Source organism: Podarcis raffonei, chromosome 10, assembly GCF_027172205.1.
Source record: "Podarcis raffonei isolate rPodRaf1 chromosome 10, rPodRaf1.pri, whole genome shotgun sequence".
NCBI lineage: Eukaryota > Metazoa > Chordata > Lepidosauria > Squamata > Lacertidae > Podarcis > Podarcis raffonei.
The window spans coordinates 74,094,364-74,115,866 of record NC_070611.1 but is presented as its reverse complement, the minus strand read 5'-3'; the positions used below and the strand labels follow the sequence as shown (position 1 = coordinate 74,115,866).

At 43.9% G+C, this 21,503-nt stretch overlaps 2 protein-coding genes across 7 annotated transcripts in view; both read right to left on the bottom strand.

The window, feature by feature from the left end:
• LOC128421998 (zinc finger protein 782-like) overlaps nt 1-6,590 on the bottom strand; it is a 115,088-nt gene extending 108,498 nt beyond the window's left edge. For 5 of the 6 annotated variants that reach the window (XM_053405437.1, XM_053405434.1, XM_053405439.1 and 2 more), the window contains exon 1: nt 5,766-6,590. The gene's annotated coding sequence lies outside the window, so the exon portion shown is untranslated. Of the gene's footprint in view, nt 1-973; nt 1,119-5,765 lie in introns of all 6 variants that reach the window. The other variant, XM_053405431.1, reaches the window with a different exon arrangement.
• Nucleotides 5,125-21,330, bottom strand: LOC128422533 (zinc finger protein 658B-like). The gene is made up of 3 exons (XM_053406627.1): nt 21,312-21,330; nt 18,911-20,435; nt 5,125-5,143 (listed from the first exon to the last, which is right to left on the bottom strand). The coding sequence occupies exons 1-3, from the start codon at nt 21,328-21,330 to the stop codon at nt 5,125-5,127; spliced, it is 1,563 nt and encodes a 520-aa protein (XP_053262602.1).
• Nucleotides 21,331-21,503: the final 173 nt, after the last annotated feature.

Sequence of the window (21,503 nt, the reverse complement as noted above, 5' to 3'; positions counted from 1 at the left end):
AGGAAATCCTGTTTGGGTTTCAAGGAAGAGAACAAAGGAAAAGAGAGCACATCAGATGTCATTAGCACCACCTCATATTTCAACATATCCTACATTTCCCCCCATCCTACCCATGTTCCAAATTTTTAGAAAATGAAAATGCAATGTCATCAAATGATAGTAATGCATCAGCAACCTTTCATAATCCTCAATCATTGTTAATAAAGCAGAATGATCAAGGAATACAGACTTTTCAAACCAATTGTTTCCTCACAGGAAAGGCAGCTGCTCTCTGTCCATGAAAAGGCCCTCTGTTTCTCTGGTTCATTGTTCCTTTGGACATTTCCCATCCTCTGCATCATAATCCTCCATCCACCTCTGTCTCTTAATGAATCACCTGCACAGTCCCATTGGCCTCTGGAGGTCCATATGGACTATTATGTGAGACCTAGGTCTATGTCTTTTCCAGGGACTGTGGTCTGGGTTAGTCAGAGAACTAGTGACAAGTCTTGGTGTTTCGGGTCAGCTGAATGGGTGCTCAGGGAAGCTCCTGTTTTTGGAGATGGACATCCATCTAGAAGTCTTGCATTGCATGGAAAGAGAAGGAGAAGCGAAAGGAAAGCAGCTGGCGCATGGGAATCCCAGACGGAAAAACCCACCCCCATTGCTCCTTATAATAATGAGGTGCAGCCTGATCTTGTGCCTGTCCCCTGATGCAGGACTATCCTAAAATGACACTTACAAATCTGAATACTAAAGGCAAATAGATAACTGTACTTAATGGAAACTTCATCCTTGAATATGTAGTATTGATTCATTAACAGCCTGAAGTTATGTTGTTTCTTGAGAAATAAATTTATTCCTGATCTGTCTTAAATATCATCATTATAGGATGGCTTGGGGTGTTAGGGTAGTACCTTTCGTGGACGACATGTAGTCCACCTTGTGGGGTAGTTTTTCCACCATTGGTCCCCACCCTGCACTCAGCTCTCACCTTTGGCTTCCAGAAGCTGTCAGCATGCAACAGGGGCAGCGATCCAAGCAACGGCTTCAACGGGCTGGCTAAACCAGGTGAGGATATCTGCTGGGTCTCAAATTCTTGGTGGGTTGGGGAATTCTGCTGCTGGTGAAGGCAGACCCTGGTGGATGGAGAGGAGGAGAACAACAGTGAATCCCACAGTCAAAAAGGCAGATTCCGCCCATGCTGCAGAGGAAAGTGAAGGGCTGATGTGATTGTCAACCGGGGAAGGAAGCCCATCGAGAAGGAAAACTCTGATCCTAAACCTTCACTGCCTTGTGAGTTGTCTTCAGGAGAAGAGAAGGCTACGGGGGAAAAGGAAAGTCTTGGGCCTGAAGCTTTTGGAGGTGCAGGACCAGGAAAGCTTCTGCCACCATTATCCTTCCAATTGGGATTCAGGCCTCATCATGGGATGGAAACTGCCCTGGTTGCACTGCTTGATGATCTCCGATGGGCTAGAGACCAAGGGGAAAAAGCTCTTTCCTGGTTCTGCTGGATCTGTCAGCGGCTTTGGGGACCTTTGACCATGGTATGTGCACATTTGACCATGTGCAGTGGTTCCCCTCCTTCCTCCTGGGCCATGTCCATAAAGTGGTGTTGGGGGATGAGTGTTCAGACCTCTGGGCTCTCACTTGTGGGGTTCCTGAGGACTCCGTCCTCTCCCCCATGCTTTTTAATATCTATACGAAGTTGCTGGGAGAGATCATCAGGGGGTTTGGGCTGGGTGTTCCCCAGTATGTGGATGATACCAAGCTCTACCTCTCTTTTAAATTGGAACCAGTGAAGGTACTGTATGAGTGTCTGGAGGCAGTTGAAGGATGGATGGCAGCTAACAGATTGAGGTTGAATCTTGATAAGACAGAAATACTGTCCCAGGGGAAAGGGGGCAGGTAGGTGTGGGAGACTCCCTAGACCTGATAAAGGTAACTGTGCCTCAAAAAGACCAGGTGCACAACCTGGTGGTCATTTTGGACTCACAGCTGTCCATGGAGGGGCAGGTCAATTCTGTTCCAGGGCAGTTGTCTGCCAGCTCCATCTGGTATGCTGGCTGAGACCCTCCATGCCTGGAGACTGTCTCCCCAGAGTGGTGCATATTCTGGTGATCTCCTGCTTGGACTACTGCCATGTGCTACATGGGGCCATCTTTGAAGGTGACTCGTAAACTGCAACTAATCCAGAATGTGGCAGCTAGACAACAGAATGAGAGCAGCCGCTGAGACAACATAACACCAGTCCGAAAGGATCTTCACTGATTTCCAGTACATTTCTGAGCACGATACACATTGTTGGTGCTGACCTTTAAATTGCTTCGGTTGCATTTTTCAGGCATAGATTCCTGTTATGCCTTCAGTCACAAATTTATTTGCTGAAGGAATTTTTTGCTGTCTCTGAGCTTTCTTTCCTACTCTGCTAATTGTATGTCGGACTTGCTCTGGAAATCATTGTGGAGGAGCAAGATCATTGACCTAAAGCCCTACAGCCTCACTCTCTGTAGACCTGAAGGAGTGTCTCCACCCCCATCGCTCAGTCTGTACACTGAGGTCCTCCTTCGAGGGTCTTCTGCTGATTCACCCCCACCCCGACCCCCCATGAGAAGCGAAGTTACAGGGAAGCAGGCAGAGGGCAAGGAAATGGGCAACTATCTGACATATGGAAGACAGCTGAAGGCAGCCCTGTATAGGGAGGTTTTGAATGTCTGATGTTTTACTGTCTTTTATATGTACTGTGAGCTGCCCAGAGTGGCTGGTGAAACCCAGCCAGTTAGGTAAGGTAGAAATACTACAATCATTTTTATTATATTGTTTTTTTTTTGTAGTTATATTGGAATTCGTACTGCAATATCAGTTCATGAAATGAAAAAATAAACTGTTCTGGAGGTTTTACTAAATATGATTAGAGGGGACCAGCTGGTAAAAGGGATTCAGGTCGGAGCTAAACAATATAAGTTGAAAGCGTTTGCAGATGACTTAGTTTTAACTTTGCAAGAGCCAGACACTACTACGAAAAAAGTTTTGGAGATAATACAAGTTTTTGGTCGAGTGGCAGGTTTTAAGTTAAATAAACAAAAAACAAAGGTATTGGGAAAGAATTTAACAGTAGAGGAAAGAGAGAAGTTTCAGAGTGAAACTGGATTAATGGTAGCAAAGAAGGTGAAATATCTAGGGGTCAATTTAACAACTAAGAATGTGAACTTATTTAAAGATAACTATGAGAAATGTTGGACAGAAATTAAGAAAGATTTGGAAATATGGTCAAACTTGAGACTTTCCTTGTTAGGCCGTATTGCTGTTATTAAGATGAATGTTTTGCCAAGAATGTTGTTTTTGTTTCAAACACTGCAGATTGTGGACAGAATGGATTGTTTCAAGAAGTGGCAGAAAGATATATCGAGATTTGTCTGGCAGGGCAAAAAGCCCAGAATAAAATTTAAGATACTAACTGATGCAAAAGAAAGAGGGGGGTTTGCCCTGCCGGACTTAAAACTGTATTATGAAGCAGCAGCTTTTTGCTGGCTGAAAGACTGGCTACTTCTTGAGAACACAGACATTTTGGACTTAGAAGGGTTCAATAATAGATTTGGATGGCATGCATATATATGGTATGACAAGGTAAAAATTCATAAAAGTTTCAAAAACCATATTGTTAGGAAAGCACTATACAATGTTTGGATTCGTTATAAAGATCTGATGGAAAATAAAACCCCTAGGTGGTTGTCACCAATGGAGGCTAAGGAAGTTAAAAAACTTAATATGGAATCTAAATGGCCAAAATATTGGGAAATTGTAGAACAAGAAGGTGGAAATGTGAAATTACAGAGTTATGAGAAATTGAGGTCTAAAGTAAGAGACTGGCTTCATTATTACCAGATAAATTAAGTTTTCAAACAGGACAGGAAAATCGGCTTCCAGGTGGAGAAATCAAAGTTAGAAACAGAATTGTTAGAACCCAATACTAAGAATCTGTCTAGAATGTACAATTTGCTGCTGAAATGGAATACACAGGACGAAACGGTTAAATCAGCTATGATTAAATGGACACAGGACATTGGTCATGACATTATGTTTGCTGACTGGGAACAGTTATGGACCACCGGTATAAAATTTACGGCATGTAATGCCTTAAGAGAGAATATTATGAAAATGATTTATAGGTGGTACATGACCCCAGTCAAGCTTGCAAAAATTTATCACTTGCCCAATAACAAATGCTGGAAATGTAATGAAACTGAAGGTAATTTTTATCACCTTTGGTGGACGTGCCCAAGGATTAAGGCCTTCTGGGAAATGATATATAATGAAATTAAGAAGGTGCTTAAGTGTACCTTTCACAAAAAACCAGAGGCTTTTCTCCTGGGCATAGTAGGCCAATTGGTGTCAACGAAAGATAGGACGTTCTTTATGTATGCTACAACAGCAGCAAGAGTGCTACTAGCAAAGTATTGGAAGACACAAGAACTACCCACACTGGAAGAGTGGCAGACGCAGGTGATCGACTACATGGGACTAGCAGAGATGACGAGCAGAATCCGTGACCAAGGGAAAGAGACGGTGGAGGAAGATTGGAAGAAATTTAAACTTTATCTTAAAAACTCTTATAAAATTATTGAGTGTTAAAATGCCATGGGTAAAGCATAGCAGATTTGCAGCGATAAATGATTGGACAAGAGGAAAGAAAAGGGTTAAAGAAAGGAATTAATAAGTAATTCAGACCAGGGGTTGCTGAAAAAATTTAAAACAGGGATGCAGAAAAGGGAGGCATGGGGAAATCGTTGAAATTGGGTATATGAAAAAAATTATGAAATTATACATGTTTATATGTTTGTTTGTTAGTGTTTGTTGTTTGTATTGTCTTATATTATATGTTGAAAAACCAATAAAAATTATAAAAAAAAAATCAGTTCATGAAATGTTATGGGTGGAGAAAATCACAGGGATGCCATAAACGATAATCCCACCCACAACTTCTCATTCACACACAGTCTGTAAATTAGGGGAGGTCACACACCTCACCTGTGCTAATCCTGGCACTCTTTGGCCTGTATAGGCACACCTTGTAGGTAGAGCCTCCAGCCACAGACACTGTCTATCATGAAAATGGGTCCTTTTACTGGGAAGAATCTCAACTTGTCAGTCATTCTGACACTGCCTACAAAGAATAAGAGGAACAGAAATGCTTTTGAGGTGCACCTTCTATATCAAGCCTGAGAGCCATTTCATGGACTCTGCACCCCTGTTTCTGATGACAGGTGTACATTGTCCTCATCCTCAATGAACCAGGCAGAGGAAAAGACAATAAAGATGGAAGCCTGAGAGAGAGGAAAAGGTTTCTGGCTGCTTCCTGGGTGGGATTGCGGAAACCAAGAGCTGCTTCTGAGAAGGCCTCCCCCCTCCCCTCTTCCTCTCCGCAATTTGAACCGCAGCGACTGGGCAGGGCAGGGGTTTATGGGGGCGTGAAGAGGATGGAGCTTGCAAGAAGGAAGCCACAGGGGGGTCTCTATCCAGGCGTCCCTCGAGCCCGTTAACCCTTTCATGACCCGCCTATCTCCGTGCAGATCCCACAGGGACCCAGGGATCCCTGCGTGGGGGAAACGGGGCAAAGGGGCCCTCTTGGGACCCCCTCGGTGGGCGCCCCATGTCCGCCGCTGCCAAGGCGCAGCACGGGTGCAGGGATCTAGGCCATGCCGACGGGACCCACCAATGGCGCTTTCGGGAGCTTTCGGGGGTCTCTGGGTCCTTTTCTGTCCTCCCCCCCCCCGCGACCCTTTTACCTCTTTGTCCTCGCTCCAGATTCTCCTTTCCTTTCCTGCAATATCCACGGGGGGGGGTGTCCTCCCCTGCCGCCCCTCCTCCCCTTTCCGAAAGCGCGCGCCCCTAGAGCTACGGCGCAGAGCAGCAATCCGGCGCAGAAGCTCCACTTCCGGGAGAAGCAGTCAGGTTGGGAGGGGGGCTCATCCCCCCCCTTCCCGGAACAGAGTTCGGATGGCGAGGAGGAGGAGCAACATATTGGGGAGGGGATTTGGGATTGTGGGGGCGGGGTGAGGGAAGGATGTGCCGGGAGGGGAGGGGAGGAATTGGGGGGGGGAGGTTTCCCTCCTCCCCTCTTCCATCTGTGGATCAGGAGAGCGGGGAGGGGCTGATCCCGCAATCCAATTACAAAGTGGGGTTCCCCCCCATGTTTACATTGCTAAATCCTTCCCTCACCCACCCCACGCCACGAGCCGTGCGTCCGTGCTTTAGGTATTGGTGCTCTTCAAACCAGGAATGGGGGGGCGGTTAAACGACACCCCAAGTCCCCACCACAGCCTCTGACTAAGGCCAGGACAATGACCATTTGCACAGGCACCTTCCATGCACAGCAGCAAAGAGGCTCAGAGAAGCAGCCTATACAATTGTAGCAAGAAGCGGATACCATGAATCGGACTGTTTCCTCCGACTATCCAATACGCCTAATGACTCCTCTGGAACTGGGGGATCCAGGGCTCCCCCTGACTCCATAATCCCTTAGGAGGCAGGAGGCGATCAAGGGCAACACATGCCCCAGGCAGAAATCCCTCGGGATGGCGGATTGAATCCTGATGCATTCAAAGGAGAAGCGCAGGTGGATAAATAGGTACTGGTCCGGCGGGAAGGTAAACGGCGTTTCTGTACACTGCTCTTCCCTAAACTTCGCCAGAAATGTGCCCCAAGAAGAAATGTGCTTCCCCAATCAGAGGCAGCCGTCCTTCTCTGGTGCTCAAGTGCTGCCAGTGGGCTTTCCAGAAGAGGCCCCTGCTTGGCCCCTGCGAGGACAGGGGCCCCCTTGGGCCTAATCCTGCAGGGCTCACCTGACGTTCTAATGCAGGTGAATACTCCTTTGTACTTCAGGGAGAACAGGATTTTCCAAATTTGGGTCTCCAGCTGTTTTTGGACTATAGAACCCACCATCCCAAGCTAGCAAGACTAGGGATGAAGGGAATTGTTGGCAGGCCATGCAGGTGGCTCTGGAAAGTGAGCCCAGCTGCATGGGACCAGTGAGGGGAGAATTCCTTCCTGGATTCCAGAACTGGCCATCACCTTTGAGTATAGGGTCAGTGCCCCTATTCCTCCAGCAGGAGCGATTGTGGGGCTTCCTCGCCCGCTTCCATTCAGCTCCGCCATTCCCAAAGGGCAATTCTTCTTTAGCCATTGTGGGAGCAGACGGGCTGGAAGCTGAAGCGGCTTCCCTTTGAGTAGGCTTTGCTTCCCTTTCTGTTGACCTCAGCCTCTTGGATTGTGGCCAGCTTTCCTCTTCCATTTCCCTGAATGCTGAGCAGTGTCGGATGTGTGGGGAAGTGAAATTCACTCCATAACTTTTCCGCAGGGTTTCCTCAGCAGCACAGAAGGATGGGGGGAGGGAGGAGCACGTAGTGATAAACGAACACTCCTGTGAATGGAGAGAAGCAGAAAGTGGAGTCCCCTATAGATCAGTATTGGGACCTGTGGCTTTTCAACCTGTTCATAAATGATCTGGAGTTAGGAGTGAGCAAAGTTTGCTGTTGACAGTAAATTGTCCAGGAGTGTTCAAACAAAGACAGAATACAAGGAGCTCCAAAAAGAGCTCTCCAAACGGGGTGATTGGGCTGAAAATACAGTTCATTGTCAACAAGATTAAAGTGATGCATGTTGGGGGGGCAGGGAAACACCCTCTTAATATCATGTGCAGGATCATGGGGTCTGAACCGGGTTTCTCTGTGTGCTCTAGAAGACATGGGGAGAGGGGAGCTGGTCACAGCAGGGGGGGGGCATCTCCCTGGATGTTTCAGCAGCCGGCCTCCTCTGGGTCTTCTGGCCCCCTCTTCTCCTCCCTCCTCTCCTGAACTGCCCCAGCCTCTTCCTGCTCACCAAACCCTTTCCTCCTCAGCTTGCAACAACTCCCCTGCCGTTCTGCTCCCTTTTCTCCCTCTTTCTGCTCATTGCCATCCCACCACCAGCCCCCAAGCTCTAAGCCTTCTTCCCTTGTGGGTCCCCCAGCTGGTGCCTCACCCCCGCAATCAGCCAGTCCATGACAGCAAAAGCAGCCAGAGCAGTAAAACCAAATTTTGCACTGACAGCTGTCCATGGAGGTGCAGGTCAATTCTGTGTCCAGGGCAGTTGATGTGTGGGGAAGCACAATTCACCCCAGAACTTTTCCGCAGAGTTCCCTCCGCAGCACAGAAGGATGGGGGGAGGGAGGAACACATACTAATAAACGAACACTCCTATGAATGGAGAGAAGCATAAAGTGGAGTCCCCTATAGATCAGTATTGGGACCCGTGGGTTTTCAACTTGTTCATAAATGATCTAGAGTTAGGAGTGAGCAGGGAGGGGGCAAAGTTTGCTGATGGCAGTAAATCGTCCAGAGTTGTTGAAACAGAGACAGATTGCAAGGAGCTCCAAAAAGAGCTCTCCAAACGGGGTGATTGTCAATGAATACAGTTCATTGTCAACGAGATTAAAGTGAGGCATGTTGGGGGGCAGGGAAACACCCTCTTAATATCATGTCCAGGATCATGGGGTCTGAACTGGGTTTCTCTGTGTGCTCTAGGAGACCAGGGGAGAGGGGAGCTGGTCGCGGCAGGAGGGGGGGTCTCCCTGGATGCTTCAGTAGCCGGCTCCTCTGAGTCTCCTGCCCCCCTCCTCCCTCTGAGCCTGAACTGCTCTCTGCCCCAGCCTCTTCCTGCTCACCTGTTTCCTCCTCAGCTTGCAACACCTCCCCTCCCGTTCTGCTCCCTTTTCTCCCTTTTTCTGCTCATTGTCATCCCAACCCCAGTCCCCAGGCTCTGAGCCTTCTTCCCTTGTGGACACCTTCTTCCCCAGCTGGTGCCTCCCCCCCCCCTGCACCCCTCCAGTCCATGACAGCAACAGCAGCAACAAGAGTAAAATCAGTAGGATAGTAATAAGGACTGTGGTCCTCTGGCAGGAAGACTCCCTAGCAGCATGATTGACTAATAACCTCTGGTATTATGGAAAAATATTATCCTCCCCAAACCCCAGAATAAGCAGTAGCTTTGGGGTTCCCCTAAGTGGTTCATGAGTGAAGATGGGCCCGTCAGGAGACTTTTCTGGTACCTGCAACCCATCCTTCCCCCTCTTGCAGTTAGGCTTGCGGGGGCGGGAATCTCCCATTAAATTTTAAGTTTTCTTCAGAACGTGCAGGGGGCAGGGATGAAGTTCTGTTGAATAAGTAATGTTTGGAGATCATGCGGTGGTGGGGGTGACAGAGTTTGGTGCAAAAACCAGTCTGACACACAAACACCCATCTTGAATGCTTGAGCACAGCAAATCCAGGGCTCCACTGGACAAAATATAAGGATTTGTTGGAAAATAAAACTCCTAGGTGGTTATCGCCAATGGAGGCAAAGGCTGTGAAAAAACTTAATATGGGGCTGAAATGGCCGAAATATTGGGAAATTGTGGAACAGGAGGGGGACAAATGGAAATTGCAGACTTATGAGAAACTAAAAGATAAAGTGCGGGACTGGCTTCATTATTATCAAATAATGGAGGTCTTTAAGTCAGACAGGAAAAATGGCTTCCAGGTGGAAAAATCAAAACTTGAGACAGAATTGTTAGAATCCAAAACAAAGAATTTGTCAAAAATGTATAACTTGCTGCTGAAATGGAATACACAGGATGAAACAGTTAAATCAGCTATGATTAAGTGGGCACAAGACATTGGTCATAACATTATGTTTGAAGACTGGGAACGGTTGTGGACCACCGGTATAAAGTTTACGGCGTGTAACGCCTTAAAAGAAAATATTATGAAAATGATTTACAGGTGGTACATGACCCCAGTCAAACTTGCTAAGATTTACCACTTGTCGGACAATAAGTGTTGGAAATGTAAAGAGAATGAAGGTACATTCTTTCACCTCTGGTGGACGTGCCCAAAGATTAAGGCTTTCTGGGAGAAGATTTATAATGAAATATAAAAGGTATTTAAATATACCTTTCCGAAGAAACCAGAGGCCTTTCTCTTGGGGATGGTTGGCCAGTTGGTGCCAAAGAAGGACAGGACATTCTTTATGTATGCTACAACAGCAGCAAGAATACTGATCGCGAAGTATTGGAAGACAGAAGAACTACCCACCGTGGAAGAATGGCAGATGAAAGTTATAGACTATATGAGACTGGCAGAGATGACTGGCAGAATCCGAGACCAGGGAAAAGAGACAGCGGAAGAAGAATGGAAGAAATTTAAAGACTATCTTAAGAAACATTGTAAAATTGTGGAATGCTGAGACGTTGTGGATTTGGAAAATATGAGGTTGAATGCTGTAACCATTATGTAATATGAAAAGAAAGGTTAAAATTTACTTATTAGAAAATAGGGAAGGATTTGTTGATCATAATTAATTAGGGATTGGAATGCAGTAAGGGGAGGTACGAGGAGGTCGGGAAAATCTTTTATGAAAAAAGGGTTTGAAATTATACATGTGGTGTTTTTTGTGTTTTGTGTGTGTTTATGTTTTTTTTTGTTGTGATTTGTGTCTATAATCTGTGGAAAACTAATAAATATTTATAAAAAAAAAAAACAAATCCAGGGCTCCAGCCAAGCATCGGCGGGGTAGGGGACACGTGTAGAGCAAGTCCCACACTGATGTCAAAAACACACACAGAGGCAGCAGGACTTCTTCAGTAATAGTTTACTGAGCTTTCAAAGCATACAGTTCTCACTGGGTCCCCAGTGAGGAACAAAACTTAGCTCCTGAGAGCAAATCCAGTTTCAGTGGTAAAAAAATACACCACACAGGATATCTAAGTCAGGCACACACACCGGCAGAAGGGAGCAAGGGAGGAAAGAGGCTGGAACGACGAAGAGCAATGGAGGTGTGTCTTTCGCTTCCTGTTGCCTGGGAGGGAAGTCAGCAACTCAGCATATTCAGGGGCTTCACAAAGAAAAGCTTTCTGCTGGCAGCTTCCAGGCAAACATGCAACACAAAAACATACGCTGTGATCTGTGGTGTATTGCCATATCAGTTTTTAAAAATATATATATTCATTTTATAACACAAATAAAGAACACAAACAGAAAAACAAACAATTCAAACAAATTCTTGTCATATCCTTATTTTCCTAAACATTGTTAAGTGGGCTTCTCCAAGTCCCACCTATCTGATTTTCATTTTACTTCATCTTTAGCAGTTTACATATATCATCGTTTCTAACCATATTTTTTTTATATCACACTTAAAATAACTTCACATTTTATCACTTACAAATAATACTATTTTAAAATACACTATCTTCTACTTCTAAGCCTACAGCCTCTATCCACTTCCAAAGCTATTCTAAGATTTGAATATTAACATATTTTTTCAAATATTCCTTAAACTTCTAATCTTCTTCCACCATCTCTTCTCTCTGGTGTCAGAGTCTCCCGGTCAGTTCGGCAAGTTCCATATAGTCCATCATCTTCATCTGCCCTGCTTTGATAGTTGGTTAATCTTGTTTCTTCCAATTCTTCGCTAGCAATATTCACATAGCTGTTGTGGCATACAGAAAAAAAATAACATCCTTTTTGGGGGATTTCACCCCCCCAAAGTACCAAGTAAAAAGGCTTCTGGTTTTTTAATAAATGTGTTTTTCAACACTTTTTTCAGTTCATTATAAATCCTTTCCCAGAAGTCTTTTACCTTGGGGCACATCCACCACATGTGGTAAAAGGTTCCTTCTTTTTCTCTGCATTTCCAGCATTTATTATAATGAGTATGATACATTTTTGCTAACTTCACTGGTGTTAAATACCATCTATACATCATTTTCACCAATTTTTCTCTTAATACTTTACAAGCTGTAAATTTGATTCCTTTTTCCCACAATTTCTCCCAATCTACCATCATGATATTGTGCCCCACATCCATGGCCCATTCAATCATTACAGATTTCACTTGTTCATCTTTTGTACGCCATTCCAGCAATAAATTGCACATCTTAGATAGGTTTTTTGTTTTTGTATCTAATAATTCCATTTCCTGTTTGGATTTCTCTCTTTGAAAAGCAATTTTCTTATCCATTTTAAACACTTCATTTATCTGGATGTACTGGAACCAATCATCTAATTTATCTTTCAACGGATCATAAGATTTTAATCTAAATTGGTCCCCTACTTCCATCAGAATATCATTATACTTCAATCACGTATCTTTCATATTCTTTTTTTAAAATAATTTTTATTAAGTTTTCCATTTAACAATCCAATCATATCACATTAATTATTCCAAATTATACCCCGATTAAAAACTGCGTCACAAGAGAGCCTTTTATTTTCTTTCCAGATATTTCAAAAAACAAAGGCTTTAGTTGATATTTTTATTTCCACACAATTTATTTTCCAGTCTCACTTGCTCTTGTTGGCTGTTTGCAGTATGGTAACGCTGCAGAGAGCTTGCTGGGGAGACCATGCATTAAAAAGAAAGGACTCAAAAATAACTTAAACAAGGTTTTAATAAGAAAAACAAAAACTCCTTTTACACTAAATACATTAACAACCAAACCAGACCCAACCACCAACCCATCCCCCAGGGTAATGGGAGAGCTAGCTGCTGCTCCTTATATACTACACCCAAATGCTGACACACCTTAATCAAATACAACTCAGCAGCACCTGCTACGTTTCACAGCTGTAAAGCTGGGTCTCGTTATTCTTGCTCTGGCCCTTGCTCTGGCCCCTTAAAGACATACACATCAGGTGGAACAATGATTAACCTTTACATTTAAAGAAACCATTCAACATTTCCCCTGCGGTTCATCATTGTGGAACAAAAACATAAAGCATACTTTGTACATGTCTTTCATGTGTAACCTTTGGAAGTGCTTTAGTAAAAATGTCCGCAATTTGATTGTCACCTGGAACATATTCAAATACAATCATTTCGTCAGCAATTAGTTTCTTTACAAACTGTAAACGTAACCTTAAGACTCTAGTGCGCTGCGTATTGGTCTCTGAACACAGGATAGCAAGTCCGCTCTGGGAATCAAGGTAAACTTTTACTGGTAGTGTTACTTGCATCTGTAGGTCTGCAAATACTTGCAGATACCATTCTACATCACGAGTGGCCTGAACGCATGCACATAATTCACTCTCTGTTGTGGAGAGACAAATAATGGTTTGTGTCTGGGACTTCCATTCAAATGGACAACCGTTATAACAAAACACCATACCAGACACACCCCTGCAATTATTTTGTTCCACTGCATGAGATGCATCGCAGAAAATTACAAAACCTTTGTCAATACATGTTGTAAACTGCAACCTATAATGCTTGGTGTGTTTAAGGTAATTTCTGAACATCATTGTAGCTTTTTGGCTCAAAAACTGCCTTATTGGCATACACAGTATTAAAACGTTCATCTGCAAAACGTTGTGGCTTCTGTCTCTTTCTATCTGAACGTCTCAGTCCAGAAGGAGAGTCAGACTCCTCAGACTTAATGGGACTAAGTGAACCACTAGTTTCAGGTTGTAAATCATTGTCAGATTGAAGAGATGCCTGTAGGCTAAGCTCACGGTCAGAAAACTCAAGAGAATCTAACCTCCCCTCGGGTGCCTTTGACTTTAAATCATCAAACAAATCAAATTCAACAGACTTTTTGTCTTTTTCCATTAATTCAGAAGCACCATTTCCTGCTGCTGCTGCTTCTTCCTCTTCTTCCTCAGTATTATCTATACCATCAGTATCTTGAAAGACAGCAACTCCATTCCAATTTACAGTTTGTATCATGCTTCTGGTAATATGAAATTTGCCAGTTGCTGGTATGTAAATTCTGTACGCCCCCTGCTGGTAGCCCATTAATTTTCCCTGGACACTACGTTCACCCAATTTCTGCTTAGCGGGATAATGCATAATTACATCTGAACCCCAAATGCGTAGGTATTTCAGATTAGGGCGTTTTTTAAACAGCTTCTCATAGGGGGTGACATCTAAACCAGAATGATAACTGCGATTTCTTACATAACAAAACGCATTAAGCGCTTCAGCCCAAAAGTCTTTGGGCAGATTAGCATCGTGCAGATACGTTTTAACCCCTGCCTGTAGGTCACGCTGCACAACTTCAACAAGCCCATTTTGCCAGGGACTTCGGGGGCAAGATAACTCATGAGTAGTCCCCTGCGCTTCCAGGAAATTCTCAAAATCCTCAGAAACAAATTCCCCGCCCCGGTCAGAAAACAGGTTCTTAATTGGTTTGTTAAAGTGCGTTTTTACCCAGTTGCAAAAAACTTTGTACTTCTCAAATGCTTGGGACTTCTCAGCTATTGCATAAGTCCAACAATATCTACTATACTGGTCTATCAGAGTAAGCCAGTACCTAGAACCTCCTAATGATGGTGGGAGTGGCCCAACTAAATCACAATGTACACGCTCAAATGGCTCAGTTACTTTCCTATCTGAGCACCTACCCTTGCGTGCAACCTTAATCTTATTCTTGCAACAGGATAGACATTGCATAAAGAATTTACATGGTTTTAAGTTGAGGCCATTAACAATATTCTTTGTCTTAATTACATCAGCAAAATTCAGGTGTCCCAGAATTCTGTGTGCCTCGTGGACACACCCGGAATGAGGCCTTACATTCCTCAACCCCTGGCTTGACTGTGCTGCTCTGCAGTTAATAGGCAATTGTGAGTAGGTGCGAAAATACAGTCTATATAAACCATCAGATTCCCGGGCATATAATAGACGTTTGTTCCCATCGAAAAACTCACACATTGACTTTAAGAAACGCACAGTTATGCCTTGACGAGCAAAACACCTTACTGATAATAAATTGTCCACTGACGGGCAGTAAATGCAGTTCGCTATCGTAATGTTTAAAGAGTCAAGTTTAACAGTACCCCTGCCAAGCGACTGCAAGACTTGTGAATTGGCTAAATGTACATTACCAATTTCCTCTTCGAAAGAAATAAACAAGCTTCGATCATTGCAAACATGCCGAGATGCTCCTGAGTCCACAACAAAAGACTTCCACTTGGCACGTTTAAGTCTTTTACGATCTGTTGTCCTAGCATGAAAAGCTTGCGGCTCGTTTCTGTCATTACGGTGCGATGTTGGCTGCTGAGATGACAACCGTGACTGACGAACAGAAACAGGCTTGGGAGCACTTTGCTTTCTTTTGGCTCTGCAGTCCTTTGCAAAATGTCCTTGCTTATTGCAGAACCAACAACGCTTGGCAGCTTTAAATGCAGTCGTATCACCACAAGTTTGCATATGGCGTTTCTCATTATTTCTGGAAATAGGAGTGCTTATGGCACAAGCCTCCCTCCTATCCAACTCGCCCATTAATCTTGCCGTTACCCCTTCCACAGTTAATTGTGCTGGTGGAACAGCAGATATCTGGCTAGCTATGCCATCAAAGTCCTCGTTAAGGGAACAAAGAATGATAAAAACATACTGAATATCAGGTATGTCCATGTCCCTTCGAATTAATTCGCCACGTATTGCCTCCAGACGTCTCAAGTGTGCTGCCAAATCACCACCAGGCTGCAACTTCGTCTGGTACAACTGCTTGAAAAACGTCAATGCAGATGCTGACTCTTTTCTAACATGCACTGCTGCAAGACTGTCCCACATTTCTTTGGCAGTTTTCTTATTTCTTATATAGACTACTTGCTGGTCGCTGACTGCCAAATTAATTATCGCCCTGGCTTTTGCATCTCCTTTCGACCAAGCATTAGTCACAGGGTCAGGAGGGTCATCAGTTACATAGGTCCATACTTCTCTAGAGGTCAAAAGCGCCTCCACCCGAAAAGACCATAAACTATAGTTCTCATCTGTTAGCTGTGGGAAGACCAGAGCCTTCTCAGCTTCAGGAACCCGGTCAACCATTCTGGAACTCTTCCAGACCCACAGAACTACGCTAACAGGAGAAGGAGTTTTCAAACCTTTCTCAGAGTCCAAAAATATGCAGTCATCCACTCAGCAGCTGGGCCCATAACCAAAGATGTTGGCTGTTTGCAGTATGGTAACGCTGCAGAGAGCTTGCTGGGGAGACCATGCATTAAAAAGAAAGGACTCAAAAATAACTTAAACAAGGTTTTAATAAGAAAAACAAAAACTCCTTTTACACTAAATACATTAACAACCAAACCAGACCCAACCACCAACCCATCCCCCAGGGTAATGGGAGAGCTAGCTGCTGCTCCTTATATACTACACCCAAATGCTGACACACCTTAATCAAATACAACTCAGCAGCACCTGCTACGTTTCACAGCTGTAAAGCTGGGTCTCGTTATTCTTGCTCTGGCCCTTGCTCTGGCCCCTTAAAGACATACACATCAGGTGGAACAATGATTAACCTTTACATTTAAAGAAACCATTCAACAGCTCTATGTCGTTTTGACAGTTCTTCTTTGGGGGGGGTGTTAGGTAATATCATAGTAAGAAAAGAAAAGAAAAAGTCCCCCCCCTTTCCGTTCCGTTTCAACATACCGGCATAGATGCTATTCTTTGATGTTATCTTCTTTCCAGTCCACTCCATCTATCTTAACTTCTCTCTCTTTTTTTAAAAAATAATTTTTATTAAGTTTCATATTACCAAATTTAACACATCAAACCAATTAATCCAAATTATAACAATACATGTCATATAATCCAATTGTTTTCCAAATTATAAATTTTTGTGGGGGGTATCCATGCTTTTTGATCGGCAGGAGTCCAATCCTCGAATATTTCTGCTGCTTTCATATTAAGAATGATATTTCCAGTCCCTTCTTCTCAATCCTTGTCGTTACTCATTTTCCTTTTCATTCACCTCCGAATTGCTCCGCAAGTGGGTTGAAAAAAACAGTCTTATTTGTGTTTCTGTGTGGGCTTTGTACTGCTCTCTCGTAAATCACTCTCATCCAATAGTCCAGGCATTTCCGCTCGAGCAAGCAATTGCCATCTTCTCGTCCCGATGAAATACAGTCTTAAAGCTCGCTCTTTAACTTTCCCGACCTGTTGCATCGTAAATTAGTCTTTTTCCAGGAGGGCTGCCCCTTCCAGTTCACAATCTCATCGAAAATAATAAATCTTTGGCTCGCCCTCCCCAAGACCAGACCTCCTGCAACACAGGTCTCGTATCAAATCTCCATTCTTACTGCGTCACAAAGAGAGCCCTTCTTCTTCTTTCCAAATCTTTTACAGAGTAAAACCTTTAAGTTCATATTATTCCCACACAGTTCATTTTTAGTCCCATTTGCCAATTAGTTGCTGTGACGGATCTTTTAAGAGGGAGGGTTATTAGTTAATCACATAGAGCAAAAGAAAGAAAAAGTCATCCCCCCCCCTTTCAGTTCCGTTGCATTCCATTCCACATACCATGTCTGTAGTACTTTGATGTAATCTTCCGTCTCAGTCTTCTTCATTTCAGTGGTAAAATTGTTAGCAGATAAGAACCTCCTGCCTCTCTTGAAGCATGTGCGTTATCTTTCACCAATTTTTTTCTTTTTAAGTAACGCAAGTAGTTTTGCACCTGGAAGTAGCTTCGGAGGAGTTCCAAGGCCCACCGAGGGTTGTGCACCCAGTGCCTCACCCCCTCCTTCTTCCGAACTCGGGGTGATTTGTGGCAACAGCGGGTGAAAACTGCATCTCTCCCCCCTGGAGAGATGAAGGGAGACTGATTTATTCCCCATAATCAGCCTCTAATTACCTCGTGCGAGCTGGATAGATGTTAATATCCGCCATCTTCCAAGGCGCCCCTAGTGGCCCCCCATCTTAACTTCTCAGTGGCAGGTTTAATTAGCAGCTAAAGTACCCTTTTCTTCACTCGAAGCATGTGCAATAATTCTTATTTCCAATTTTTTATCTGAAGAAATGCAACTTGGGCTGCGCTCGGAGACAGTGTCCGGGAGATCCAAGCTCGCTCGAGGGCTTTCCGTCCAGTGCCCTCACCCCCTCCTTCTTTCGAACTCGGGGGTGATTTATGGGCAACTGCGGACGAGGCTGCATCTTCCCTTACACCAGGAAGAAAAACGGGAGGCTGATTTACTCCCATATCAGCCCCTTAATTACCTTGTGTGAGCTGGAGAGATGGTATTGTCGGCCATCTTCCAAGGCACCCGTAGCAGAGCCCCCACGTATCTTTCGTATTCAACCTTTTATAGGGCTTAGCTTCCAATGGTGAGCCATATCAGTTGTTTTTCAAGGGTTCTCGCAATGCGTCAGGGAATGGTCTGAAGCTGAGTATGGGGGAATACATTCTCAGGCAGATGAGCTTTCCTGAGAGCTGAAGGGGGGGATTCTCCCCCCTCTTTTCCAGTGGTCTCAGAAGCAGGGAGTGACACCGATACAGAGCAGATTAGACAGGAGTTACCTAGCTAAGAGATAAGGACAAGAGAAACAGACTCAGCTGGCCCTGAAGCAGGAATACGGATTTCTTCTGAGTTCATTGCTGTGAGGAAGAGTGGACTCTGAGAGGAACATGTCCCACACTCCATACATCTATATAGGTTCTCCCTTGTGAGAGTCCCTAGATGTTTCTTACACATTCCTGTGAGAGTTCCTAGATGTTTTTTAAACATTCCATTAAAATTAAATCACGTTCTGTAATCTATCCATTTAAACTGCTTCTCCTCATGTCTGTTGATGGTTTGTAGGGTTTCAACTCTTAAAGTTCAACCTGTGCATGAGTCTGTTGATTTAGAACTTCCACTAGAACTGGACTTCAACCTCTATCCAACTTCCTGACATTTATATGGTGTGTCTCTTGTGTGAGTTTGTTAATGTAAATCAAGGGTTCCACTCTGACTGAAGCTCCTTCCAGAGGCCAAAAGTTTAAATGATTTATCCCATGTGGGTCTGCTGATGTTTTCTAAGATTTCCACTATGACTGAAGCTTTTTCCGCACTCCATGCATTTAAATGGTTTCTCCCCTGTGTGAGTCCGTTGATGTGTTCTAAGGACTCCATTATCACGAAAGTTCTTTCCGCACTCCATACATTTAAATGGTTTCTCATCTGTGTGAATACGTTGATGTGATCTAAGGGTTGTATTATCACGAAAGCTATTTCCGCACTCCATGCATTTAAATGGTTTTTCGTCTGTGTGAGTACGTTGATGTCTTCTAAGGGTTGAATTATCACGAAAGCTATTTCCGCACTCCATGCATTTAAATGGTTTTTCGTCTGTGTGAATACGTTGATGTCTTCTAAGGGTTCCATCTTCACTAAAGCTCTTTCCACACTCAATACATTCAAATGGTTTCTCCCCTGTGTGAGTCTGTTGATGCCTTCTAAGGTATGCATCATCACAAAAGCTCTTTCCACACTCCATACACTTATATGGTTTCTCCCCTGTGTGAGTCTGTTGATGTCTATTGAGGTTTCCACTCTGACTGAAGCTCTTTCCACACTCCATACATTTATATGGTTTTCCCCCTGTGTGAGTCCGTTGGTGTGTTCTAAGGGATGCATTGAAATGGAAGCTTTTTCCACACTCCATACATTCATATGGTTTTTCACCCGTGTGAGTCCGTTGGTGTGTTCTAAGGTGTCCATTCTGACTGAAGCTCTTTCCGCACTCCATACATTTAAATGGTTTTTCCCCTGTGTGAGTCCGTTGGTGTCTTCTAAGTTCTGCATTGAAATGGAAGCTTTTTCCACACTCCATACATTCATATGGTTTTTTACCCGTGTGAGTCCGTTGGTGTATTTTAAGGTGTCCATTCTGACTGAAGTTCTTTCCGCACTCCATACATTTAAATGGTTTCTCCCCTGTGTGAGTCCGTTGATGTGATCTAAGGGTTGTATTATCACGAAAGCTATTTCCGCACTCCATGCATTTAAATGGTTTTTCGTCTGTGTGAGTACGTTGATGTCTTCTAAGGGTTGAATTATCACGAAACCTCTTTCCGCACTCCATGCATTTAAATGGTTTTTCGTCTGTGTGAATACGTTGATGTCTTCTAAGGGTTCCATCTTCACTAAAGCTCTTTCCACACTCAATACATTCAAATGGTTTCTCCCCTGTGTGAGTCCGTTGATGTGTTCTAAGGTTTCCAATATAATGAAAGCTCTTTCCACACTCCATACATTTAAATGTTTTCTCCCCTGTGTGAGTCTGTTGATGCCTTCTAAGGTGTGCATCATCACAAAAGCTCTTTCCACACTCCATACATTTATATGGTTTCTCCCCTGTGTGAGTCCGTTGGTGTCTTCTAAGGCTTCCATTCTGACTGAAGCTCTTTCCGCACTCCATACATTTAAATGGTTTTTCCCCTGTGTGAGTCCGTTGGTGTGTTCTAAGGGATGCATTGAAATGGAAGCTTTTTCCACACTCCATACATTCATATGGTTTTTTACCCGTGTGAGTCCGTTGGTGTATTTTAAGGTGTCCATTCTGACTGAAGCTCTTTCCGCACTCCATACATTTAAATGGTTTCTCCCCTGTGTGAGTCCTTTGATGTAAATTTAAGTGTCCCCTCTGACTGAAGTTCTTCCCACACTCCCCACATTTAAATAATTTTTGCTCTGTGTGTGCCTGTTGATGTATTCTAAGTTCACCACTTTGACTGAAGCTCTTTCCACACTACATACATCTAAATGGTCTCTCCCCTGTGTGAGTCTGTTTGTGTAATTTAAGGTTTCCACTCTGACTGAAGCTCCTTCCACACTCCATACATTTATATGGTTTTTCATCCGTGTGAGTCTGTTGATGTATATTGAGTTGTCCACTCTGGCTAAAGCTCTTTCCACACTGCATACATTTGTATGGTTTCTCCCCTGTGTGAGTCCGTTGATGTGAACTTAAGTGTCCACTATAACTGAAGTTCTTCCCACACTCCTTGCATTTGAATCCTTTCTTGCCCTTGTTAGTCCACTGATTGATTCTAAGTTTTCCACTATCAGTGAAACTATTTCCATACTCTATACCTTTCAATGGTTTCTCCCCTGTCAGAGGTCATTGATGTGAATTATGTGTGCTCATTCAATGAAGCATATTCCACATTTCACACATTTTAATTTCTCTTTCTAATGAAACGAAAGGTGTCCCATCTCCTGGAGTTCTGACTGTCCTCTCCATCTCCTTCTTCAGTGTGGGAGGATAGGAAATCCTGTTTGAGTTTCAAGGAAGAGAACAAATGGAAAGAGAACACATCAACCACCATTAGCACCTTCATTTATTTCAACATCTCCTAGCTTGTCCAGCCTCCAACCCATGTTCCCAGTTTTGAGGAAATAAAGATGCAATGTCACCAAATGATAGTAATGCACAAGCAAACTTTCATAATCCTCAATCATCGTTAATGAAGCAGCATGATCTTGGAATACAGCCTTTTCAAATCAATTGTTTACTCACAGAAAAGGCATCTGCTCTCTGTCCATGAAACGTACCTCTCTTTCTCTGGTTCATCGTCCCTTTGGACATTTCCCACCCTCTGCATCATAATCCTCCATCCACCTCTAGATCTTTATGAATCACCTGCACAGTCCCAATGGTCCATTTGGACCATTATGTGAGACCCAGGTCTATGTCTTTTCCGGGGACTGTGGTCTGGGTCAGTCAGAGAACAAGTAACAAGGATT